This window comes from Apium graveolens, chromosome 6, assembly GCF_009905375.1.
Source record: "Apium graveolens cultivar Ventura chromosome 6, ASM990537v1, whole genome shotgun sequence".
Lineage (NCBI taxonomy): Eukaryota > Viridiplantae > Streptophyta > Magnoliopsida > Apiales > Apiaceae > Apium > Apium graveolens.
The window spans coordinates 45,924,036-45,948,089 of NC_133652.1; the positions used below are offsets into that span (position 1 = coordinate 45,924,036).

Here is a 24,054-nt window from a genome sequence, read left to right on the forward strand (position 1 = left end):
AATTTATCACATTATCAAACATATCCTTGTCAAGACCATTAAACAAAATGTTCATAGCCTTCTTATCCTTGTGGACTTCTTCTATGTCTTCCATTGTCCATTCTGCTCTAGGTTTTGGAATGGATTGACCAACAACAATTGTGGCTGTAGCAACTGTGGCTACTTTGTAGGGAATGTGAGGACCATTCTCAATGCAGTTTACATAATCTTCATCTTGGGAGAGTAGATGAAGGTGCATTTTCACCTTCCAATGGTGATAACTGTCTTTGTCAAGAACTGGGATTTTTACTCCAATATCCTTCTTACTCATCTTTGTTAGTTTCCAAGATCTTTAAACTCTTTGTGTGTCAAGAGCTTACTCTGATACCAATTGTTATTCCTAATGAACTAACAATGAGATTTACAGAAGGGGGGTTGAATGTAAATCTCAAAACTTTTTCAAGTTTTGAGCAGTTTCAAAGGCTATATGTTTAAGATAAACAAGTGTATGAATTGCTTTAAGCTAATACAGATAGATATATATTCAAACACTAATGTAAAGAACACAACAGACCTTAAAAACTTTTCTGGTGGATTGTTGTTCCACCAGAGATGGTATTTCAGAAAATTTGTGATTCAAGAAGTTGATCACAGCTGCGTCCTAGTACAAACTAGATAATTTTTCTCTCAAGATTTTTCTAAACAGCTCTGGAAAAATTCCTTTCTAATTACTAGCTACTACTTGGTTTATATATCACCAAGTTTACAAGTGAAGACAAAGATAAAAAGTACAATAATAAAATAAGTTTTCCACTTGTTTCTACTCCATTTTACTCCAGTGCATTGTTGACTATTGCCTCTTTATGCTAAAGTAGAACGGCTGCTTTTTCTGATGTTCCTGAATTAGGCTACCACATCTCAGTTGTCTCTGTCAACCCATGTGCCTCTGTTTGTAGGTACAACTACCACTTGTCAACTGCTATTTAACAGAACATCCGTTGAAGCCTTCATCCGTTGATGGCTTTATCCGTTGATGTGTTAGCAGTTAAAGCTCTATCCATTGATGCACTCATCCGTTGAAGGATGTTATCCGTTGAAGCTTTAGAGACATCCGTTGAAGCTTTGTTTCTCATCCGTTGAAGGTCTTTAAGTTATCCGTTGACACCATTTCATTTATACAAGATTACAAGGCATGAAATATTTACAATTGGCCTTCCTATCTGCATATCCTCTAGTAGTCAACATGACTTATAATTTCCCTCAACATTCAAGAATTATATCTCAAATTCAGAGACTGAAATGTGCTACAACACTAGACTTATTTCTAAGTAAAGCTACACCATCAACGGATAACCAAAATGGTCTTATCCGTTGAGGCTACAAACACTAGATTTCTACTTAAGTGTTTTGTTAAACATATCATCAAACTAATGCACATATATTCCTAACAGTATGATACTATATTTTCATAATTTTTTTTAAATATGACACAATTGTTTAAAGATATGGTAGATGCATATGCAGTCAATATATAGGAAGATAACATATCAAGGAATATGCTCACCGGAGCCTTTTATACTGCTTGCACCCGTCAGTACCACATCTAACACCTTTGTCATTGCGAGGCCACAACTGCATATGATGGTGTACACCTATATCATGCTCTGGTTCATGCATTGGTTGCTCTTCATTTGCTTGTTGATCCACTACCTCCATTGGATGTCCTTGTTCCTCCAGTGGATGATCTTCAACTATTTGGTTATCCTGTTCCTCCATTACCTTCTCTTGTTCCTGTATTGGCTCTTGCTGGTCTTGTAGATGCAGTTGTTGTTCTTGTATTTCCGGCTGCAAGGGTTGTACTGAATTTTGTTGGTCTCATGTTTGCTCAAGTTGACTTGCATGTTCTTCAAATGGTGGCCACTGAAAGTCAGTAGATGACAACAACTGAAAAGAAGGATGTGTAAATTCAACACCATTTCCCCTAGCATCATCATCTTTTGTATGAACAGATGTGTCACCATTTACTTGTTGCTCTAGTTCCTCCGTTGCCTGTTCTTTTTCCTTAATTAGCTCTGGTTGTGGTGGCCACTGAAAGTCACTAGATGATAGTAACCGAAATGAAGGCGGTGTAAAATTGACACCTCTGCCCATAGCCTCATAATCTTTTGTATGAATAGATGTGTTGTCAAGACAAACATTATGTTCCAATGACATGTTGGCAGAATGTGGTGCATTTGATATTCCAACCTCATCAACCACATTATCTCCATAATCATCGCCCAAATGCACACTTATGTCCTCATCTACAGGTTTAATACAACCCCCATCCATCTCTATTGCACGCCTTTTTGGAGCATTTACACCTCCACGACCTCCTTTATGACCTGACCTGTTCTTTTTTCCCCGAACTAGTTCTTCTTTAGCAAGTCGGTTACCACAACGAAAGTCCTGATTAAGACCGTGACTGTATTGATATTCTAATAATTGTCTACCTTGAGTAGCAAGAGCATCAATAGTACTAAGATCTTCCGTTAGATCACCCTTTGCAATCAAAGATATACGGTCGAGTATATTAAACTACATAAAAAAGGCGGTTGTTAAAAAAAGGAAAAAGATCACGAAGAATCATTACATACAGAATACTTAATTAACCTTACCATTTGTGATTGTGTAGCAGTAATGCGTGTATGGTAGGGACGGGTAATAGATGCATACCAAACAGCGTATTCATTAGTCACCCCAAAACCAACATTGTCAAGATATACCCGTGTTCCTTTCGCTTGTCCCAATAACTGATGTGTTCACGATGCTTGTCCCGCCAATTAACATCTGTCTTCCCTTTCAAATTGATGTTATGCAGGTCTGCAGAATAAATATCAGGAGCTAGTGGTACATCCTGAATCATTCCAAACTGGCGCACACATCTATCAGGTTGGTGTGATTTCACAATATAGAACCAAATCAGCGGGCCCTTATAACACCAAAGAGCCTGATCTTGTTTGCAGTGCTCTGGTAATTTTTCAAGTATGTCGTCATAGGGCAGCCATATAAAGTGATTTGGCGTAAGAACATCTAAAGAAAGTCGGTTCACGGACACCACATGTGAACTTACATCACTAAAATACTTGGGAGCACACCACCGATAAAACAAATTAACATTTTAAATTAGTTACGAGTGAATGTACAAAAGTAGTTGTTACACGACAAAAATGTGTTTAAATACCTCAGACCAAATGGCCCTATAACATCAGCCCATATGTCTTGATTATCCGAACATGGAGCACGAGGAATTGGAGCCAAGGTAGGTAGCCTCGTCCATGCCCATAATTGCAATAATAAAACACAACCCGCAATCTCTTTTACACCTATCTTACAGGCCTTACATAATTCTCTGTATAGAAATGCAAGCACAACACTACCCCAAGATAATTTTGAGTTGCGTTCCAAATTCTGAATCACCAGAATAAACATATAATGTACTTGCGAGCCTTGATGATCAGTAAACAGTACACCACCGATAAGCTGTAACATAAATGCATATGTATGGCGAATGACCTCATCATCATCTGCATCATCTGCAAGAGCATCAAACTTCTTGCTCAACCAAGATAACTTTAACCTGCCACCAACTAAATCGTTACTATTTTCTTTGGGTGCTTCTCCAAACATATCATGGATGATCTTAGCCCAACCACCTTTAAAATCTGTTGAACCGATCATTATATTTCCATCAACACGTAAACCAAGAAGAATACTCACGTCTTGTAGTGTAATTGTGCACTCTCCTACAGGAAAATGAAATGTGTGTGTTTCGGGTCTCCACCTTTCTACAAGCGCAGTAACTAAACTCCAGTCAATGTGTATGCCAGAAAGTCTTGCAACTCCATCAAAATGCATATCTATCAGATGTGGAACCATCCTTGGGTGTATTGAAGTAAATTTATTGCGAACACGCGACCTCTGGCTATACCCACCACCTGCTTTCCATATATTAGTAGACCTATGTTCTGCTTGTAAATATAAAACCGAAGGGTCTTTTGATCCCGGATCTAATAAATCTTCGATTTCAGAAGCATAAGAATCAGCCATACTCTAGTGAAATAAAACAAAAAATACGAAACATAGATAAAATGAATAATACAAAATTATGTACACGAAACATAGATAAAATTCATCCATGTAGATAAACTGATACATATATGATAACATTTATGTCAATTGGAAAAGGGGTCTCATATATATAAACAATTGCAACTAAATATAAGCATCTAACAGAAAGAAAATCAGCTTTAGTTAAGAAAACTTACAAATGAATCTTCTCGTATGTGCATAAAGATGAAGATACTATCTCGAGCAAATTGCTTGAGTTGATAAACGATGGTGAATACCCAAAAGTAAAGTAATGAATTGTAAACAATGGGCTACTATATTAAAGTGTGAATAATGGGCCGGGTCTTCCAGTTACGCAATCTGTAACGGCAGATTGAAAGGGCCAAAATTGGCCAATTTTACTTAACTGGCTATTTTTGTTTTATTTAATGAAAAATTGTCTATATTTGTCAATTTTTCTATTTTTGAAACTTTTCCGGAGCAAGTCGCGGGTTTGCTGTCAGATCCGATCCCATGCAAAGCCAGAAATTATTGCAACTTGAGTTTCATAACTACATACTTTTATATATACATTCGATAGTGTCTTCGTGTTTTTTCAGTTTAATTAATGTATTTGTAGCATTGTTTTACAATATATGCATAGTTCTACTCTATGAAAAAAATAAGATTGTGAATAAAATTGAACTAATAAATTATTTTATTAGAGCACAGTCGGATAAATCAATTGGTCAGAAGTTTATTATCTATCGCATGTTATTCTTACTCATCCCAAGATTTTTTTAAAATATATATTCATTTGTAAATATTTGTCCAAAAAAAACTAATCTACTCTCTCAAGATTGCTAAAAAAACCATAAATAAATTTTTTCATAAATTCAGTAACAAAATAATTTTGTATTGTACCCCATCAGTCAAGTTACATGATACTAATTGCCGGGTTAATACCTAATAGTATAAGAGTAATGTTAGATAACTCAAAAATTATACTAGTTACAAAGTGACGTGGCATGACATATGTTGAAATATAATTTGTGTGTACATATGAATGTACGCGGATCCCATATTATTACTAGAAATGTTATCATTTATAAAGCATTTAGAAATTTTTTTTATAACAATATTTGGGGCCTCTAGCATTTTCAATAGTGTAATACGTTATTATCAGTTCTCACGTTTCTTTTATGCATGGATAAAATAGTGAAAAATGTTAAGACTTTTAGGAGGTCGAAAGATTTCTTGTACGATATTAAACTATAGAACCCCTAATATAGAGTGCGATGAAATAATTAAATTGGTTGGAGGTAGAGTGTATACGGTTCAGATTCGATCGATTTTAGGGTAAAATTCTGAATCAAACTATAAAAAGCGTTTTCAAAAAATTGTCATCTGCAATCATATTTGCAACCGTTGCGGTTAACCGTGTCAATCACGGTTGCGACTTTACGATTATTGCGGATCGATTTGCGCTTCCATCATTTATTATAAAATAATTAATAACTTGTAAAAAGAATATAAATCAGAACATTAATAAATTTAAATTTAAATTTCTTGATAAATTTACGTTCAGGAATCAAATACAAACTATTCGACTAATAACTACTCCCTCTGTCCTCCTAGGAAGTATATATTGGGGAACGGGGAGCCGTCACGCATTTTAACGCTCCTTTATAGCATACTTGCATATATTATTTTAATTTATTTTTTTTTCTTCAAAATAGAAATTTGATATTTTAAGTTATTGCAGAAAAAGAAAATTTTAAAAATAAATTATGAAAATTTGTTTTTTATTCACCTTAAAATACGTATCGAATATTGAAAAAAACTATATACAATTGAATGAGATAGATGGAGTAATACAGATAGATATTTAGGGATATAACTTGTGCGCAATGTAAAACTTCATAGAAGTAGGTTCTTATAGTTTGGGAACAAAATGGGGAATAGGTAGGTTAAGTGCCAATTTTAGCCCCTTTTTGTAATCAAAATTGACAAAAATAATCTGTCTCAAAATTTTGGTCAATTTTAAACAGTAGAAAAAATATCAATCCGATTTAATTGGGTTGGATATGAGTTTCGATATTTTTAAACCGATCTAATCCAACCCGATTAAAAATATATACTTACATGTTAATTTATTAATTTTATAACTGTAAATATGTTCAGGCCTAATAGATATAGGCTCATTTATCTGTAACTTATAACATCAATCCTCAATGTTTAAAGAATACGCCACTATTTTCGTTTATCGACTTGAATGTTTAAAGAATGTTTAAAGGCTAATTATTGTATTATCACTTTTTTTTGGATATTTAAGCCATATCTGACATGGATTATTATAATATTTTATTGAACTATTTTCAAGTGTTTTATACTTTGAGATCTTCTGCTTTATTTTATAATTATTATTAGTTTTGAATATTTACTAAACCGATCAAATCAGTCCAAACCGGTCCAAACCGATCCAATCCGAAGTATTACAAATTGGTTTGGGTTACAAATTTAAATGATTCGATTTAGGTTGAAATTTTGAAAACCCGAATTAATTGGGTTGGGTTGATAAATTCTCTCAACCCGCCCAACCGATCCGTGTACACCCCTAGTTACAGGTGAGAACGTTGCTAACTACTAGTGCTGTATGTATATCTTCTTCAAGTAGGTTAGAGTGAAACTGAATAGCATCCAATATAGTAGTAGAAGGCGGATACAAAAGTCTAAAGTTGGCCAATATTGAAGAAACGGTTATTTTAGTAAAATTTCGCCGGAAATAGCCTAAGCTTGTCATTTTTTGAATAAGTACCGGATTACTAGTTGGGCTTCAAGTCATGACAATTAAGTATTAATAAAACTATGTTAATACTATAATATTAAAGAATAACTTTTTTTTTAAAAAAAATAAATGTGTTTACGTATTAATTTATATGATATTCGGATATTTTTTAAAATATATTTTATAAATAAATGTAGCGGTTTGCAGTTGCGATTTTACGATTTTTAAAATTTTAAAACTGCATCCAAATCGTAAATTATAATTATTAAAATTTAAATCTGCAACCAAACGATTATGAACAGTTGAGCGGTTCGGGGGTTTATATCTATTCAAGTAGATAGTCAACAAATATAACAGATATTAACGTATTTGAAAAAGGGAACATTTAACAAATTAACAACCTGTATAGATAAATTTAAAAAACTGATAAGGAGACTTAAAGTAATTTTATGTTCAAAATGAAAAATAAAAAGTTTAAGTCATGCAATTTTTGGCTTAGGCAGCTTTATCTAATCAAAGCCAAATATTCTAGTATTATATATTAGAACATATATTGCATGGTTGAATCATCTCTTTATTCCGACGACAGTAGGGGAATGGGAAATCTTCATGTTTACTCTCTCCATTCTCTAGTTCTGTTTCAACTCATGTTGGTGTCATCAGCTCAAACACAAACCCCTGCCATTGATACAAGTGATTTGGCCATTTTTGTGTTTGGAGATTCCACTGTTGATCCTGGAAATAACAACTACATCAGGACTGCTATGAAGAGCAACTTTCCTCCTTACGGCAATGATTTTGTAGATCAGACTCCCACCGGAAGATTTACCAATGGCCGCCTTGTCACTGATTATACCGGTAATTAACCTACCTACTTCTATAATCTTCTTTTTAGCTTAACGTTAGAGATAACTAATTATTGTTTTGACATGTTGGTTCTGTTAACTATATGATTCTATTGGGGGCTTTTGTTAACACCTTAAGGTTTTAGATGAGCTGGTTACTAAACATGGTAAGCGCCGGTGTTCCACTTTTCGACCCATAAATAGCTAATTGTCATTGTATGCATGCGTAGAAATAATTATTGTGATTATAATTTTGATGTGTTGAATTTGGATATAGTATCTTATGCTGGCATCAAAGACTTCGTGCCACCATATTTGGACCCAAAGCTTAGTATGGAGGAGCTGCTGACAGGAGTTAGTTTCGCTTCAGCTGGCTCTGGTTTCGACCCTCTCACCCCCACGTTATCTGTTCGTCTCTTTTCTCAACCCTTGATTCGTAGTATTTCTATTATTTACGTCAATCTATGCAGCATTTGAAATATATGTTTGTTTATGTATCATACATATAACTTTAGAAGTTACACTTACTGCAATTTTAGACTCAAAGTTTCCATAAAATTGCTAATAATTAGCACAATACAGAGTCTATTCACTTGACATTTTATCGAAACTTTTTTGAGTGGCTTAAATGACTTCCCAGCAAGGAGTGATTCTGGAAATCACTTTTAGGTTCCAGGAAAATTAAAACAAGGGCGAACATTTCATGAATTTTTGATTGTGATCGCTAAAAGTTGTTCGTTGTTAGTTATTCTGCAATATTAATAAATAAAATATATGTCTTTATGTGTTGGTTTATGATCTAAATAAAATTTCAGGGTGTAATTTCAATAACAAAACAGATGGAGTACTTCAGAGAGTATAAAGCAAGGGTTGAAGCTTCTATAGGATTAGAAAGAAGCCAATATCTGATAAAGAATGCTGTTTACATTATTAGTGCTGGCACAAATGACTTTGCTATCAATTATTATGGAACTTCACCAATTCGAAGATATACATACTCAATTCCAAGATACTACCAATTTCTTGTCCAACAGATCCAAAAGTTTATACAGGTGATTATTTTTACACAATATCACAAAGGTCATTTTTACACAATATCGTTTTATATCTTGACAGTATTTATAATCGACTCAGTTGGACTCCATCAGTTAATAGTTTTCTAAGCTTTTAGGATGGACATTATTGCAAGGTGAAGAATTGGATAACAATTCCCAGGCATATATAGATAGTGGATACTTTTATGTGGTGGAGGGGGGGGGGGGTGTGGCAGTGCATGTGCATTGTACCTGTTGGAACTGAGTTAACTATGCAAATGCAATTAACTATGCAAATGCAATTCATACACATCGGTACATATATTGCAGTAAAAACTGTGGTCGAGATCTAATGCAGATAATTATTATACAATCCATAATATTACACTTGCATGGTTAGACATTCATTATAGATCTGCTAGCATTTAAACATATACATTTTTCTACACATTTAAGTGTATATATAATGAGGAATTTTGGAATTGAAATTGTAGGATTTGCTGGACTTTGGAGCTCGTAAGATTGTGATGGTGGGGATACCTCCAATAGGGTGCCTGCCTATTGTGATAACTTTAAATTCGAACCTTCTTGACAAGTTTCTCAAACGTCAATGCATTCAAAGATTATCTGATGTTGCACAAGGTTTTAATCAAATTGTTGCACAAAAAGTCATTGAAATGGAAAGGAATGACTCAAAGCTTTATCATGTTGACATATATGAAACTTTCCAGAATATTTTCCAAGACCCCAAGAAGTTTGGTAGGTCCTGTATACATCTTTCTAAGCATACACGCCAAAGATTGCAGAAAGATACAAGACTAATTATACATTTGGCTTGTTTAATGTTTAATTATGCAGGGTTTGATAAGGTTGACACTGGTTGCTGTGGAACTGGATTACTGGAAATTTCATATTTGTGCAATCCAAAATCAAGGCTTTGCACTAATATTTCTGATTATGTGTTCTTCGATGCAGTACATCCAACTGAAAGAACATATTTTCTCTTATTTAAGGCTCTCTCTTCTACAATTGATATAATCCTCCAAGGAAAATAGTAATGCTTCAAGTAATTAACATGCCTACATATGGTAATTGGGATTAATGATAGTAGGCGTTAAAGTATGAGTATGTACGAGTGAAGAAGGTGTTGGTGCCAATATATATCTTTGTTGTAATTAACATATGATCAATCCAGAATTCCATTCAACCATATCTGAAGAAATAATATATACTTGTCATTTGAATATGTTTAAAACCATTTTATATATTACAAAAAGGAGCACAACTTAATAAATATGTTGAGCTCATCTTCAAATCGACAACATATATGTTACACACAAAAATAAGGGCTGGGGGAGGGGATTTGTTTCCATCAACGGTTGATAATGAAATCAAGGGTAGGTCGAAAGGCCTCAACGGCTAGACGATAAACCCTTTCAGTTGGGTGAATGGAATCCCAGTATACATAATTAGATGTATTTGAGCATAATACACTTCCTCTGTTGCAGATGAATGCTGCTTCTATTATACCTGTCCCGCAGCAACCACGATCAGCAACTTTAAAACCTGATACAAAGAATTAATGAGGTGAAATAAATAAATTTACAAAATGATAATTCTCTCTAAATTGAAGTGAAATCACCAAGAAAGGATGTATAAACTCACCGAACTTTGATGAGTTCGTGACAATGTCTTGCATGAGTGTATATGAATCCAGATATGCGATTCGTGAGCCAGATTTTGCATTGCACAATTGCAAGGAATACAATTCCTTTTGAAGCTTGATGTTGTAATCCTTTGCTACTGATGATAATGACTCTATGCAGGTACGATTAGTTATGGGGTTACTTGAATAGAGAGTGATTACAATCGGCAAACAACCTATTGGTGTCATTCCCGGAACTCCAATCCTTCTTGCTCCTCCGTCAATTAAATCCTGCTTGAACATGCTTACTAAAAATAAGTAGTGTTATTACATTTAAATAACTTCGCCATGTGAATATGTAAAGACAGAATCTATGGTAATGAAAAGGTTTGATATGTATTGATTTCAAGGTTAAATTGAGGCTAACATTTTTGTTTTTTTTTTAAATGGATGTTCTAGTAGAATTTTTTTTAATACCAGTTTATATGTATTTTAAATTTAAGAGAAGCTGTTGGAAATCTACATAAACTACTTTTAACTCGTGAAAAGCTCCTGTTAAGATGCCCAAAGTATGGTGGTTACTAGAATAATGACGATTGAATGCAGGGGAGTAGTTTAAAGTTAGTTTTCCCGGGTAAAAGCAAATTACCTCCATGAATTGATGAACTTGTTTCAACAAGAAATCCATGTAGGCTTGGAGATCGTAGCTTCTTCTTCGAATTGGTAGGGTGTAATAGTTGACAATGAAGTCGTTTGTACCAGCACAAACAATGAAGAGTGCATTTGTTATAACATGTTTGGTTTTTTCCTTTCCAATTCCTGCTTCAAGTTTTCTTTTGTACTCTTTGAAGTACTCCAGTTGCTTTGATAAAGAAATCACATTCTGTGGTGCCAAATAGAACCCTCAGAATCAGTGGATGTTTAATGTTAATTCCCATACAGGTAGAGTAAATGAGTGTATACAGAACCCATTGTGTATGTTGAAGCTAAAACTGAATCAAGAAAGTAACTAATCTGATAACCAATCTGTAAATATATGAATGATCGGCAAAGTAATCAAATGAGGAAACTACATACACTTATAGTTGGTGTAAGAGGATCAAAGCCAGATCCAGCAGACGCGAAACTCACTCCAGTTGCTAGCTCTTTGATATCAAGAGATGGATCCAAATAGGGAGGCACATAATCTTTCACACCTACGTACCTTGCTGCAATTGAAAAAAACACTGTAAGATTCACAAAACATGCCGGTCCACACATGCTAAAGATCAACTCTTTTATAACATTGTAATGTTTGACATATTAAACTGCTAAATAGATATCTGACACTACATATATAGGTAAATATCTCCGCAAAAAACTTCTGAAACCTTAAGCTGTTGGAAAAACAACTTAACTGATAATATATCATCAATAGTTTGGTGGACATTAGTAAATATTTTATGTACAGAAGCTTACCGATAAAATCATTAGCCAGTAATCCATTAGTAAACCGTCCTGTGGCCGTGTGGTTAGTAAAATCTTTCCCATACGGTGGAAAGTTGCTCTTGAAAGATGTGCCTATGAAGTTGTTGTTTCCAGGATCAGATGTGGAATCACCAAACACAAAAATAGCGGGAACCGAATTGTCCCCAGCATTTTTATCTGCTCTAGATTCGGATACGAATATAAACAAATGCAGCAAAAGAACCAGAGAAATTTTATTTAGAAGATCACAAGTACTCTGCCTGGTAATAAACCCCATACTATATGATACCAGCTCTCTTGAGTCTTGATTATTATAAGTGAGGAAGATAAAAAGTATAACTTATTTATTTGTATCATGACATTAACATATGAACAAGTATGAGTCCACCTTAATGTTTCCTTGACTATGCTAAAAACTACTATTGTCTCAGGGTTTGATGGGGTTGGAAAACAAACTATTGCAAAATTCCTAACTACCTATCTACAAAGTGTTTGATGTGATGATCATTACAGTTTTTAGATGGCGATCCTATTCTATGTGTACATTTTAATTATGCCATGTTTCGATCAAATTTCCTGTCTAATTCACACAATACACAAGTCATTTGCCGCCATCTGTTTCATTTTAATTTACACACACACAAAATCAAACCACTCTACAAAACTTGCTTTCCCAAAATATATTAAAAAAAATTCCAATCATTAGTGTGAGACACGTGTAGACATGTTTTTTACTCCCGGTCTTACCATTATATTGGATTGTTACCATTATTTAAAGAATGGTGCTAGGTTTATAAATTGTGTATAAAATTTTGCACAAAATCACATGATAATTGATGTTGATAGTTTTGATTGGGGTTGTTCACATGAATATATAGGGCTCATTTCAATTAAAATATAACACATATTATTTTGTACAAAATTAATTAACATAGACGGACGAAAAGAGGAGAATCAGGATATTGTGTACAAAAGCAATCTAGATATTTATCCTTTAATATTTACCTAACAGTTTTTCATTCCGTTTTTAAATCAAGAAAGTGAATAACTAGATACCAAATATAATATAAACACTTTATTTATTTAAAATTTTTTAAGTTATAATTATATAATATATCTACTTAAATTATAATGTCATCCGTTGTAGTCTAGTTGGTTAGGATACTCGGCTCTCACCCGAGAGACCCGGGTTCAAGTCCCGGCAACGGAATTTCTTTTTGCTTTTTTTTTTTGTGCACAGCACAAGCTACATAACAAAAATGGCGGGAAAATCAACCTTTCTGCTACAGAAATAATAAATGACCCGGACTCAAATAAACACACATATATCTTGGATTCAATTGACAATTTTATTTTCTAGGGTTTAATAAAAAAGAACAGAAAGAGAGAGGGAGGGAGAGAGAGAGAGAGAGCGAGAGAGAGAGAGCGAGCGAGAGAGAGGATGGAGGGGAAAAGAAGGAAAGAAACAAAGGGAATTGAAGAGAACATTTTAGCCATTCTTGACACTTCTGGCTTCGGTAAAAAAGAAATCTCAGTTGCCCAACATCTTCAGAATCACAATGATGATCGTATGTATTCTTTATATATGCACACCCATCTGTTTTCTTGTTTATGTTGTTTTTACAATTGATTGCTTGTATTTGTTTGTCCTATTTCAGGGCTTGCTTTTCTTGAAGCTGTTAGGACTGCTTCCATTGTTCGCGAAAATGGCACGGCTCCGACTAGGTATATATTGGATCCTCTATTGTTCTTGTTGGTTAATGTGTATGTATTTACTTTGGTCTGAAGTGATTGGTGATAAGGTGTAATTTTTGGTTAATTATAAAAATTGTTATGAGGGTTCGAGAATATGCCATTTTGGTTCCCTTTTTACTGTTGAATGATATAACTTGAATCTATAAGATTGTGTTTACCTGGATTAAATGGAATTTCAAGAGAATGGAATGAGATATGTACTCTTTTATGAGGGGATTGTTTATGATATTTATTACTCGTTTCATTCTTTTCAACAATCTAATCTAGAACTTTAACCCAATGATTTTGGAAGAAATGCTCCTTTCTCCTTTTTCCTCATTTTCTCTACAATGTTCATCTTATAAATTTTTAATCCCTCATGTTCATTCTTTTCTTTTTCTTGCGTGCCCATTTGTCTCCTCACTCATAAGCCCTTTTTGGGGATTAAACGGTAATTCATTACAGCTCGTCTTTAGGGAAAATATTGAATGCCCCTCTTAAATGTTAGGTCATAAAGTGCACTGACCATATAAGTTAGAAAATTGTTATTAGCTTAAAGGCTTAATCTGTATTTCATGCTTATGTGTTAATAATACTACAGTAGTCGCATTTATATGGCTTCTTCACTAAAGGACCTGCAATTGAACATTTTTTATTGTGTTAATAGTTGTTTATATGCTTAGAAACCCGGTCATCCAAAAAGTCGCTTCCCTTTTGTAGTCAATTAGGAGAATGCTGATTAGTAGTTCTTTGTAGTCCTGATGAGTTTTTATTTTTGTTTTTTCTGGTATAGTTTGGATAAGAAACCCTCTTTTTCCCTCTACTGTTTGCAAACATAATTAACAATTTACGTGGTGCATCCATTTTAACTCTTTATTGTGCGTACTCGGCGGAACAGCAAAATGTACCAAGCTATTTACCAAATACTAAGAGAAGAAAGTTCACTAGATTCGATTATGTCAAGCTATCAGCTTTTGAACGACTTAGATACGGTTTGTAACTTTATCTTTTTCCCTATGGATAAAATCCTCAATATTAAGGATCACTAATATTTACAGTATTCTATTTGATGTTCTCAACTGTAGCGCTTCCCTAGGGTTTATATTACTGAAAAAACAGAAACCGAATCAGCTTCTGCCGTTGCTTCTACGATTGAACTAGTTGTAGTTGAAGAGGTATGAATGACACTCTTACTTCTTTTATTGTTTCCACCTATATACTATCGTCATTTGTGGTTTTAATGCTTACTTATAATGTTTACGACCACTCTTGCTAAGTCAGGCCTGGTCCCCGTTCACCTTTGGGGTGGATTGTCCCTTTACTGAAAAAGATGCATCTCGAGAAAAGCCTCCTGGATCGTTTGATCCATCTGTGAGTTAAATTGTGCACTTCTCCATTTTACTTTTACTTTCTTAAGTATTAACCATTTAATCTTTATTTATTAATTATCTTTATCAATATCAGGGTTTTCATCTTTTAATAAAAGATCTTTCTGAAATGGATAGTGAAGAAAGTAACGAGGAATCACAAACAAAGGTTACACTCCTTTACTTCAATTATCAAACCCCACAAAAAAAGATAGTGCAGATGTTATAATTAAGCTTTTTGTTCAAAAAATTTTTAGGCATGCCTGTGTACATATGCTTGTGCCTTGTAGAAATATTTAGTTCCTAAGCTTGTTGAAGGTGCAATAATGGCGCAAAAGGCGCAAAGTGTGCGATTTAGTGCGATTCTGAAATCTTCCAAAAAGCACTGGTCAAGCGTGCTTAAGCACAATGCGCTCAGATTTGTAAAAGACAATGCTTTAGCGCTCAGATTTTTTAGAAGACAAAAATACCCTTAAAAAGAAAGGTAAAAAAGTCCCCCTACTTTCAATGTTTCACCAAAAATGTAACTCATGGAGCATCTTTTCTAGTCTAATAGATGAAAATGATAAAGAGAAAGAGCGAGAATTTGTGGGGCCGAAGATTGAGATAAATGACTCCGAAGCTTATGAATTATCGAACTTCATAATTAATCTTCACTATTGACATTGTTATTATGCTGCATGTGCTCCCTATCATGTTTGATATTAAGATTATGTCAGGTTTTGATGTCTTGTTAAATTCGTGGTCAAATTTTTTTGGTCAAACAGCACACGATTAGTGGTGTTTTGCGAGTCGCGCTTCAAAATTAGGTCTCGCGCTTTTCTGGAATCTGCGCCTTAAACAACCACAATCTGTTTGAATCTATATCACGCTAAAAATTCCTAGACAAGTTCTAGTTGAAAATTTGAGAGATGTGCCTATTCATATTTCCATCATTATTTCCATCTTCACAAGCTTAGGTTTTTTAACATTTGTGTCATGTTTCATATATGATCCATATAAATTATAGTACTATATTTCCTATTAGTTCTTCTATTCACAATTGCTTAAAATGTCTATATACGTAACTTACATATCTTACAGTTTATGTATGTTTTGTACATGTGTGTCTTGGTAAGTTTCTTATCATTTTGGTTTGCAGTTATTGAGGAGCATGTTACTATTGCAGTATCTTATTCATGTTCTCGAAGGAGACTTTTTGCCCCGTAACCGTGCATATAAGGGTAAACTATTTCTATTCCTGTTAAATTTTTAATGTATCCTTGTAATTTTCACTCTCATGAAGTTTAATTAGTATTATGCTTCTGATGCAGAAAAGGTGAACTGGTCCCTTATAAGGGAGTCTTTCCTTAATAGGATTTTGGTATGGTTCGCGTGTTTAAACGATTGAATGTCATCTCCTGATGCATAAAATAATCAGTGTGAATTTATATATTGTGTTAGTTTAGATGTACATCGAACACCTAATTTAATAATTTTCCTTGATTATTCCTAAATAGTTAACACTTTTAAAAATATATGTCAGGGTTCAAGAAGGGTCCCCGGTAAAGCATTGATAAAAGACTGCATCTCTCTAATGTGCATGTGTCATGTTCATTGCGGAACTGCTGATGATTTGTTATGTTTCAAAAATTCCTCCAAGGATAAATCAAAAAATTGTAATTCTGCCGCTGCCATAGCTCTCCCTGAAATAGAAAAATGCTTGTGCACTGCTATGCAGAAGCTACTGTTGATGGTACATCTCTTAACAACCTTTACTCTTAATGTTAATTGAGTATGACGTTTTAGACTTTTTTAGATCATGGAGCTTGATGCTTCAAAGGAGACAGCAGATATACAAGGTCTTACGACACGAGCAGATGGTGCTAGGTATATTTTATTATTCCACACTCTATGGACCTATCTAACCCACTCTCAACCAATACAGTTCAAGTTGTATGACCGTATAATTTGGTGCAGAACTCCTGTGCCGGAGACAATTTTAGATGAACTTTCTTACAATATAGAGATGCTGTCCCCTTTCCTTCAGGTATCTATTTTCTGCTTATACCTTAATATATTACTTCGTCAGTCTTGGGTTTGTAGGCTCTTATTGAATCATTAGGCTTCATTGACGTTCTAGTTCTCAGGTTAGAACTTAAATATTCCTCAAACTGTAGGCATGTATGAAGTATGAAAACAATTTAAAAGATAGAAATTAGTTTTATCTACTACTATCCCTTACTATTTAATTCAAGTTTTGACTTGTATCAGCACTCTTTCAAAAGGCTTTACAGCATGAATTCAAGCAAGTAACATGTATGTGTTAAAATTACAACTTTATATGCAATTCTAGTTTTACAATTTAGTAAAAGAATAATTCTACTTATACTAAAGTATAATTATGAATCAACTTAAAATGCTTATTTTATCTTAGAGTTGGTTACTGCAAAATTCCAAACACTCTATTCCATAGTTGACCTAGTCTTACAACTTTCTGATGTATCAATATTAAATTGTTTTGAAGCTTACTTGACTAGATCATTATATTTAATACTCCCTCCGTCCCTTTGAATTGTTGACATTTGAAATGAAGTGTTCGACACACATTTTAAGGCTCTTGTCTAGTATAGTTGTATAACTTATTTTGAAAAAATCTTTTTCTGAATAATAGTTTAAATATTTAATATTTATTCAGAAAAAAAAAATTGAAAAATAATTTATGTAACTATACTAGATAGGAGCCTTAAAATGCGTGTCGAACACTTCATTTCAAATGTTAACAATTCAAAGGGACGGAGGGAGTAGTATAATTGGGAATTTTGTTTAAAATTCTATTATCTACTCTCTAGTTCCATCACTATTTGCTCTAACGATTTGTATGATTTCGTTGTTTGGTATATGTATTCACAAACCATTTTGGTCCCTGCACTTGTCAAGAATTACCTGCTTTAAGGATTTCGAGAACATAATTGTGAACGATAATTTGAAGCTTTGCCTATATAATTTATGACTCAAGTAACTGATATCTGATATATTTTTAGGCATTTCGTGAAAGATGTTTTGGAGCTTTCCCTATACAACTTCTGACTTAGTAGTTAATATTTGACATTTTATAGGCATTTCATGAACCTCGATGGAAGCTGGAAATAGTTATGCAGTATATCCGGAAGTATGTCGCGAAGGTAATGTTTTTTCTTAAAATAGAGAAGGAATCTATTTAGTAGAAGCAGTCTACATGACCTTTCTGTAGGATCTTCATTCTGTCAACCTCTTACTCTTATTTTAAAAATAATATATACTGCATTTAGCAAGTCACAAATGCTGGAATTATATAGTGAGATTTGACAGTGTATGGTATTATATTAAGGATTGTAAATTTGTAACTAAGAAATTCAATGTGCATGCTCCAATATCCATGCCAGCCTTCTATGCGCACTAGAAGAACGAATGGTTCAACAAATGATGCAACCTTTCTTGATATCTTAAAGAGCTTTGGAAACGGCTCTAGCATAAAGAGTATCTTAAAAAAGATTAGTGCTGAAGTAGCACAATTGCTTTTAGCTCATGCTTTCCAGGTATATTTTACATCAATTTTCCATACATACATACTTCACTCTTATTTGTTTCCATGTATATTTTTTTCTGCATATAATGTTTTGCTATTTAAACTACATGTATAGCTAAAATAGTGATCCTCAATCGTGCTATATCTTTGAATGCTTGCTATCTTGAAAAAACTATCAGTTTCAGCACCTTTATTTTTTCTTTTTAATGTTTTTTTCTTTTTAATGAATTTGAATATATATATTATGCTCAATATTCTTAGATTTGCTTATACAGTCAAACGTCTGCCTATTAAAGAATACCCCTAAAACCGGAGAGTTTAATTAATTTATCGAGATTATTCATCTTAAATATACATTGTCTCTTTAAGTTGGGACCGAGGAAAAAAATATTATTTATCAACGTTAATTCATATATTGATGTTAGTTCTAAACACTTTTAGGATTGTTTCACTAATAAATTTCTAGCATCCTATCAAACTTACTAAATGACATACATGTATGCAACTTTTTATTAATTTATCTCAGGCATATTTGTCGTTATCTTTAAAAGATCCGAGTGAAGGTATAAATGATTCTGAGAAGAATGTCGGAGACTGCTCTCTTGTGGAAGTCTGCCAGTATATGATCACTGCTTTTTCCAGTCTTAAAAAAACAAATGAGTAGGTTCATTCAATTTCAGTTGTTTGAGTTCTAACATTACTGTGATGACGTCTTTTCATTAGCATGTGTATGATGGTGCAGGAACATAGCAATCCTGCCTTTTGGAAAGGAAGCATTATTTACAGCAGCAAGTATCCTCTCAACAAAGTAAAAGTCCTCAAGCACTCTAGGCGAATTAGCCCTTCAGGATTTCCGCAGCTGTTTTAATGTAATACTCTTTGTTTTAGAATTTAAGCTATCGTTATTGTTACTCGAAATAATGCACCATATGTATTATGTTAGGCGATAGGCCTCTTAATGTTTCCTCGACTGTCTAGCACAGTCCGAGGCCTAGATACCCCAACTAAAAGTCCAGGTTCTTGAATGAGATAAATAGCAAAGCAACAAAGCACCACAGCAAGCCCTTGGGGTCATTTTATATCTATCTAACAAGGCGATCGAATGCCAGTGTTCTCCAAGAAATGGATAGAAAGACATGTAAACTTTAAGGATCCACCTGCCAATTATTTATCCTCAACTAATATTATCTCGGACATGCCAAAACTAGAAAAGAAATTTGAATATACGGTTTGTCTTTATTTTTGAAAATAAAGATGTAAATGTGAAATAACATTTGCTAAATAAATAAACAATCATTCCATCAAAAATAAAATAACAATTGCATATAACAAAATATCGCATTTAATATTTGTACATGATAGCATTGTGGTTAGCTAATTTGGTTTTACATCTTTTGACCCACAGTAACATTATTGAGAGATCAAATAATATCTCAGTGTCACTTTTATTATTTATATTATTTATATATTATTTGCGGACAAATATATAATATACATATGAATATTCCCAAAGATGTTGAATCATGTTTTGACCGGCCACAATATTTTTATAAGAGCATCTCCAACCATAATAGTTAAAATAGTTAGCTAAATCACCATTATCTAAAATTTTATTGAATTTGTAAGGTTATTTGCTTCTGGTATTAGCTATACCGATTAGCTAAATTTAATATTTTTTCAAATTATTTTATATATATGTAAAAATTTCACATGTTAAAATAAATAATATTTAATTAAATACAAGTAAAAATAAAAAATTTATTTAATGAAAAAATATTGAATATATATTTATATAATTATAAAAGACACTTATATGTGTTAAAAATATATACTTATATGTAAAATAAAATTTATATTTAAATTTATATTACATTTTATTATATTAGATTAGATTAGATTTATTAATATTTTTATAAATATGTAATGTTTATTAAAATAATTAATAAAATTGGTCAATAAAAAAATCATATTTTAAAATTTAATATAATATAAAGTTAAAATATTAAATATGAAATAAAAATTTCAACACATATATATATAATATAAATATAATATAAATATATGTGTGTATTAATGTGTAAAATTAGGTTAAAATAAGGTAAAATGTTACATAAAGCAGCTGACGTGCATAGGAGGTGGATGTTTTAGAAGAATCATCGAAATACAATTTAATATCTATTCTATATACCTGTTTATATATAAATGTGTACTTTTAGCTAACATGTGGCGATGGTGGGAGCTATAAACAGCTATATAGAATAGATATTAAATTGTATTTCGATGATTTTTTTTCAATCAGCTCAATTATTCAATTTAACTCGTAGTCGCCACTGAGCTGTAACTTAACTCATAGTCGCTTCTTTATCTATCAAAGGTACCGCATCTATGTTATTGAAAATGTGCATACAAGTATTGTTTGTATGCATATGTTGTAATTGTAGATGTCTAAATCTGTGTAGTGATTCTGTGTATGATCTTTAGCATTTTTTATTTTTAAGCTTCGTTAAATTTTTTTTTGTTTATATATTATGTGCCAATGATAGTGCATTGCAGGTGTTTGAATATATTCCTATGAGAAATTTGTCTTATACCCTGAATAAGAATAAGAAATGAGCTACATGTTTAATTTTTTGAGGCTTGCAGTGAAATGATACTGTTGATTTTCGACTCGTAGTGTTCGAAAGAGCTTCAACTCGAACATTTGCCTAGTTACGGATTATCCGAAATTCAGGAGCCTATATTCTGACTTTGTCATACGTAGTTGCATTTGGGATTGAGTGTTAAAATTTTAGCTAAATGATGTGGTGCAGTTATACATTATGCATCCATCTGTAAACAAAGTCCCATGGATTATATCGTCCTTGGTGGGGAATTTTCATGTCAGATGTTTATGTTTTTCATTTCATACGAAAAAATGTTTCACTTGTTCTTCTTGGCCTGAAGATCGTCAGAATTTTAAAAAGCAGGCTATTCCAGGTGATTTTGTGAAGTGGGGTTTACTAGCTTCATTTAGGAATTCAAGTTTTGCCTCTGGATTTACACCACTTAAAGCAAAGTCGTTGGGTTCAGTTATTGATATTGCGAGGGCAGAGCATAAATCGCCTGAGGAGCTTACAGCCATTTGGGATGATGTAATTTTCTCCTGCATTATTTGTTTGATCTTGTATATATCTATCTCCCTGTTTTACCATGAAAATCCGGTTTGTTGATTTGTTGTTTCCATAACTATTATATTTTGGAAAATCTGTTGTGTAATAACTAGTTAAATCAATAGCTTGTATATGTTGTCAGTAGACTATGTATTTTGTGGATTCATATAGAAAGTCGACATCTAGCTTATGTGCCAAAGGTTTCTTTAATTTGAAATTGGATCCAAGATATTTTGGCATCTAGATTTAGGGTCATAATTACTGAACTGGAATATGTTTGATTGATGTTCTTAATGTATACAAGTGAAGTGGAAGTACAACACAATTATAATTAGAATTGTAAGTGTAAACTGTAAAGTGAAAAGTTCCTAACATGCTTTTGCTTACTACAACAAAATCGTCTAATTTTATGATGAAATGATCCGTCATTGTTTCTAAGTGAAGCAGAATGATCGAAGCTTTCTTTGTATGTTCAATTGTGCATGTTCAAAATGTTATGTGAATTTTATGCTTAATGTGATCATTTTGATGTATCACCTGGGAAGAGGTCACATCGGTGCTTCAATGAAAGCAAACTTGTATCATCTGCTGGAGCAAAGAGCTCCTGACTGGTATTTTAATACTGAGCATCTTTTACATCTTTATATATTATATTTGTAGAAAAATACATCATATTTATTCTGCAACCGATATTTTGTCATGCCGGAAAGGAAGCGACTATACCACAATTTTGGACAAGCTTGTTCATTTATCGACCGCTGGTCTATAAACTTGTATAAAAGTTCCACTACTGAAAGTTTGAAACTTGCTATATTATGACATGGCTTCTACTTTTTTTGCCAGATACATCGGTATAGGATATATTGCATGGTGACGGTGGCTAACACTTAGTTCAATAAGTATTCTAGAAAGATGTTTTCTTTATCAGAAATAACTTACAAACTCGTTGGCGTACCTTGAGACTTATAAAACTTTACTAGCTTATTGCCCCTGCAAATTTTCTTAAATTTATTTGTTTTATTTTTTAAAATTTTATCAATTTATCTTTGTAATTTTTTAGTGTATATATATTGTTACTTCCGATGTTGTTGCAATATTATTTTTATTTTTGATAGTTTTGTGCAATATCGTTACAACAAATATGCAGATACCGAGAAACATATAGATGTTTAATTGGATTACTTTTTTGGTGATATATATATTATATATCACTATATTTAAATATTTAATCATATTTTATCTACGGTTGTATCATTGGATTATATTTTGGTGTTTTAATAATAGTAGAATAATGTAATCATTTTATATTTATGATTGATAGACCTTTAATCATATTATTTTATTATGATATTGTATCACATTATGGTGTTTGAATAGTAGTGGAATAATATAATAATTTTCTATTATGGTTGCATTAAGAATTTTTTCAATTAATTTTAGAGGTCTCTTTTAATGTTTATTTAAGTAAAAAATATCCTTTTTTACGAATCCTGATAAACAAATTATATCTAATTAAAATCTAGTTAGTATATATATATAATTATTAATAATTTTATATAAGGATATAACTACGTATCACTGTCATAATCTATCAAAGATAAAAACTCCCTTATGCTTATTTTACATAAGAATATAAGAGCAAAGCCAATGGTGTGCTAAAAATAAGTGTATCTATTGCTATAATTTAGCATCAAAAAGTATATTTTGATGCTAAAATAGTACCAATGGTTTGTTTTAAATCTTATTTCAAATTTAGATAACTTCCAAAATATACTACACTTTTGATTACAAACTAGGGATATTTACAAACTCGTTGGCGTACCTTCAGACTTATAAAACTTTACTAGCTTATTGCCCCTGCAAATTTTCTTAAATTTACTTGTTTTATTTTTTAAAATTTTATCAATTTATCTTTGTAATTTTTTAGTGTATATATATTGTTACTTCCGATGTTGTTGCAATATTATTTTTATTTTTGATAGTTTTGTGCAATATCGTTACAACAAATATGCAGATACCGAGAAACATACAGATGTTTAATTGGATTACTTTTTGGGTGATATATATTATATATATATATATATTTAAATATTTAATCATATTTTATCTACGGTTGTATCATTGGATTATATTTTGGTGTTTTAATAATAGTAGAATAATGTAATCATTTTATATTTATGATTGATAGACCTTTAATCATATTATTTTATTATGATACTGTATCACATTATGGTGTTTGAATAGTAGTGGAATAATATAATAATTTTCTATTATGGTTGCATTAAGAATTTTTTCAATTAATTTTAGAGGTCTCTTTTAATGTTTATTTAAGTAAAAATTATCCTTTTTTACGAATCCTGATAAACAAATTATATCTAATTAAAATCTAGTTAGTATATATATATAATTA

The 24,054-nt window shown here is 32.4% G+C and overlaps 5 protein-coding genes and 1 non-coding gene across 7 annotated transcripts; 3 read left to right on the plus strand and 3 right to left on the minus strand.

Moving 5' to 3' along the window:
• Positions 1–1,546: 1,546 nt before the first annotated feature.
• On the minus strand, positions 1,547–3,114 carry LOC141668432 (uncharacterized). Its single transcript, XM_074475320.1, has 2 exons — positions 2,637–3,114; positions 1,547–2,556 (listed from the first exon to the last, which is right to left on the minus strand). Exons 1-2 carry the CDS (start codon positions 2,637–2,639, stop codon positions 1,855–1,857), a joined length of 705 nt encoding a protein of 234 aa, XP_074331421.1. The 5' UTR covers positions 2,640–3,114; the 3' UTR covers positions 1,547–1,854.
• Positions 2,714–4,360, minus strand: LOC141664976 (serine/threonine-protein phosphatase 7 long form homolog). Its single transcript, XM_074470934.1, has 3 exons — positions 4,287–4,360; positions 3,203–4,071; positions 2,714–3,095 (listed from the first exon to the last, which is right to left on the minus strand). The coding sequence occupies exons 1-3, from the start codon at positions 4,308–4,310 to the stop codon at positions 2,714–2,716; spliced, it is 1,275 nt and encodes a 424-aa protein (XP_074327035.1). The 5' UTR covers positions 4,311–4,360.
• A 3,084-nt stretch (positions 4,361–7,444) lies between these two features.
• On the plus strand, positions 7,445–9,966 carry LOC141667775 (GDSL esterase/lipase At5g45960-like). The gene is made up of 5 exons (XM_074474392.1): positions 7,445–7,714; positions 7,979–8,109; positions 8,517–8,753; positions 9,230–9,494; positions 9,594–9,966. The coding sequence occupies exons 1-5, from the start codon at positions 7,453–7,455 to the stop codon at positions 9,788–9,790; spliced, it is 1,092 nt and encodes a 363-aa protein (XP_074330493.1). The 5' UTR covers positions 7,445–7,452; the 3' UTR covers positions 9,791–9,966.
• An 82-nt stretch (positions 9,967–10,048) lies between these two features.
• Positions 10,049–12,141, minus strand: LOC141667773 (GDSL esterase/lipase At5g45960-like). The gene is made up of 5 exons (XM_074474391.1): positions 11,839–12,141; positions 11,458–11,588; positions 11,030–11,263; positions 10,401–10,671; positions 10,049–10,301 (listed from the first exon to the last, which is right to left on the minus strand). The coding sequence occupies exons 1-5, from the start codon at positions 12,122–12,124 to the stop codon at positions 10,108–10,110; spliced, it is 1,116 nt and encodes a 371-aa protein (XP_074330492.1). The 5' UTR covers positions 12,125–12,141; the 3' UTR covers positions 10,049–10,107.
• Positions 12,142–12,984: 843 nt separating this feature from the next.
• TRNAE-CUC (transfer RNA glutamic acid (anticodon CUC)) lies at positions 12,985–13,057 on the plus strand. Its single transcript has one exon. It is a non-coding gene; the product is annotated as a tRNA-Glu (tRNA).
• LOC141667144 (negative regulator of systemic acquired resistance SNI1) lies at positions 13,029–19,668 on the plus strand. 2 transcript variants are annotated; one of them, XR_012552518.1, is made up of 15 exons: positions 13,029–13,415; positions 13,506–13,572; positions 14,480–14,573; positions 14,667–14,756; positions 14,863–14,952; positions 15,046–15,117; positions 16,090–16,171; positions 16,262–16,311; positions 16,474–16,683; positions 16,747–16,817; positions 16,908–16,977; positions 18,047–18,112; positions 18,353–18,505; positions 19,047–19,155; positions 19,238–19,668. XR_012552518.1 is itself a non-coding variant. In XM_074473527.1 (15 exons), the coding sequence occupies exons 1-15, from the start codon at positions 13,289–13,291 to the stop codon at positions 19,305–19,307; spliced, it is 1,446 nt and encodes a 481-aa protein (XP_074329628.1). In that variant the 5' UTR covers positions 13,033–13,288; the 3' UTR covers positions 19,308–19,668. The 2 variants fall into 2 exon arrangements, 1 of the variants encoding a protein (XP_074329628.1); XM_074473527.1 differs by having other exon boundaries at positions 13,033–13,415; positions 19,022–19,155.
• The last annotated feature ends 4,386 nt before the right edge of the window (positions 19,669–24,054 follow it).

Excerpts from the sequence above, each read along its gene's own strand:
- LOC141667773 (XM_074474391.1), bottom strand. The coding sequence starts at position 12,124 with ATGGGGTTTATTACCAGGCAGAGTACTTGTGATCTTCTAAATAAAATT. Across the intron at positions 11,264-11,457 it reads CTCTTACACCAACTATAAGT|AATGTGATTTCTTTATCAAA; the intron begins GTATGTAGTTTC and ends TTGGCACCACAG. Across the intron at positions 10,302-10,400 it reads CACGAACTCATCAAAGTTCG|GTTTTAAAGTTGCTGATCGT; the intron begins GTGAGTTTATAC and ends TCTTTGTATCAG.
- LOC141667144 (XM_074473527.1), top strand. The coding sequence starts at position 13,289 with ATGGAGGGGAAAAGAAGGAAAGAAACAAAGGGAATTGAAGAGAACATT. Across the intron at positions 13,573-14,479 it reads AATGGCACGGCTCCGACTAG|CAAAATGTACCAAGCTATTT; the intron begins GTATATATTGGA and ends TCGGCGGAACAG. Across the intron at positions 19,156-19,237 it reads AGTCTTAAAAAAACAAATGA|GAACATAGCAATCCTGCCTT; the intron begins GTAGGTTCATTC and ends ATGATGGTGCAG.
- LOC141664976 (XM_074470934.1), bottom strand. The coding sequence starts at position 4,310 with ATGCACATACGAGAAGATTCATTT. Across the intron at positions 4,072-4,286 it reads ACATACGAGAAGATTCATTT|AGTATGGCTGATTCTTATGC; the intron begins GTAAGTTTTCTT and ends TTATTTCACTAG. Across the intron at positions 3,096-3,202 it reads ATAGGGCCATTTGGTCTGAG|TGATGTAAGTTCACATGTGG; the intron begins GTATTTAAACAC and ends CAAGTATTTTAG.
- LOC141667775 (XM_074474392.1), top strand. The coding sequence starts at position 7,453 with ATGGGAAATCTTCATGTTTACTCTCTCCATTCTCTAGTTCTGTTTCAA. Across the intron at positions 7,715-7,978 it reads CCTTGTCACTGATTATACCG|TATCTTATGCTGGCATCAAA; the intron begins GTAATTAACCTA and ends ATTTGGATATAG. Across the intron at positions 8,110-8,516 it reads CTCTCACCCCCACGTTATCT|GGTGTAATTTCAATAACAAA; the intron begins GTTCGTCTCTTT and ends ATAAAATTTCAG.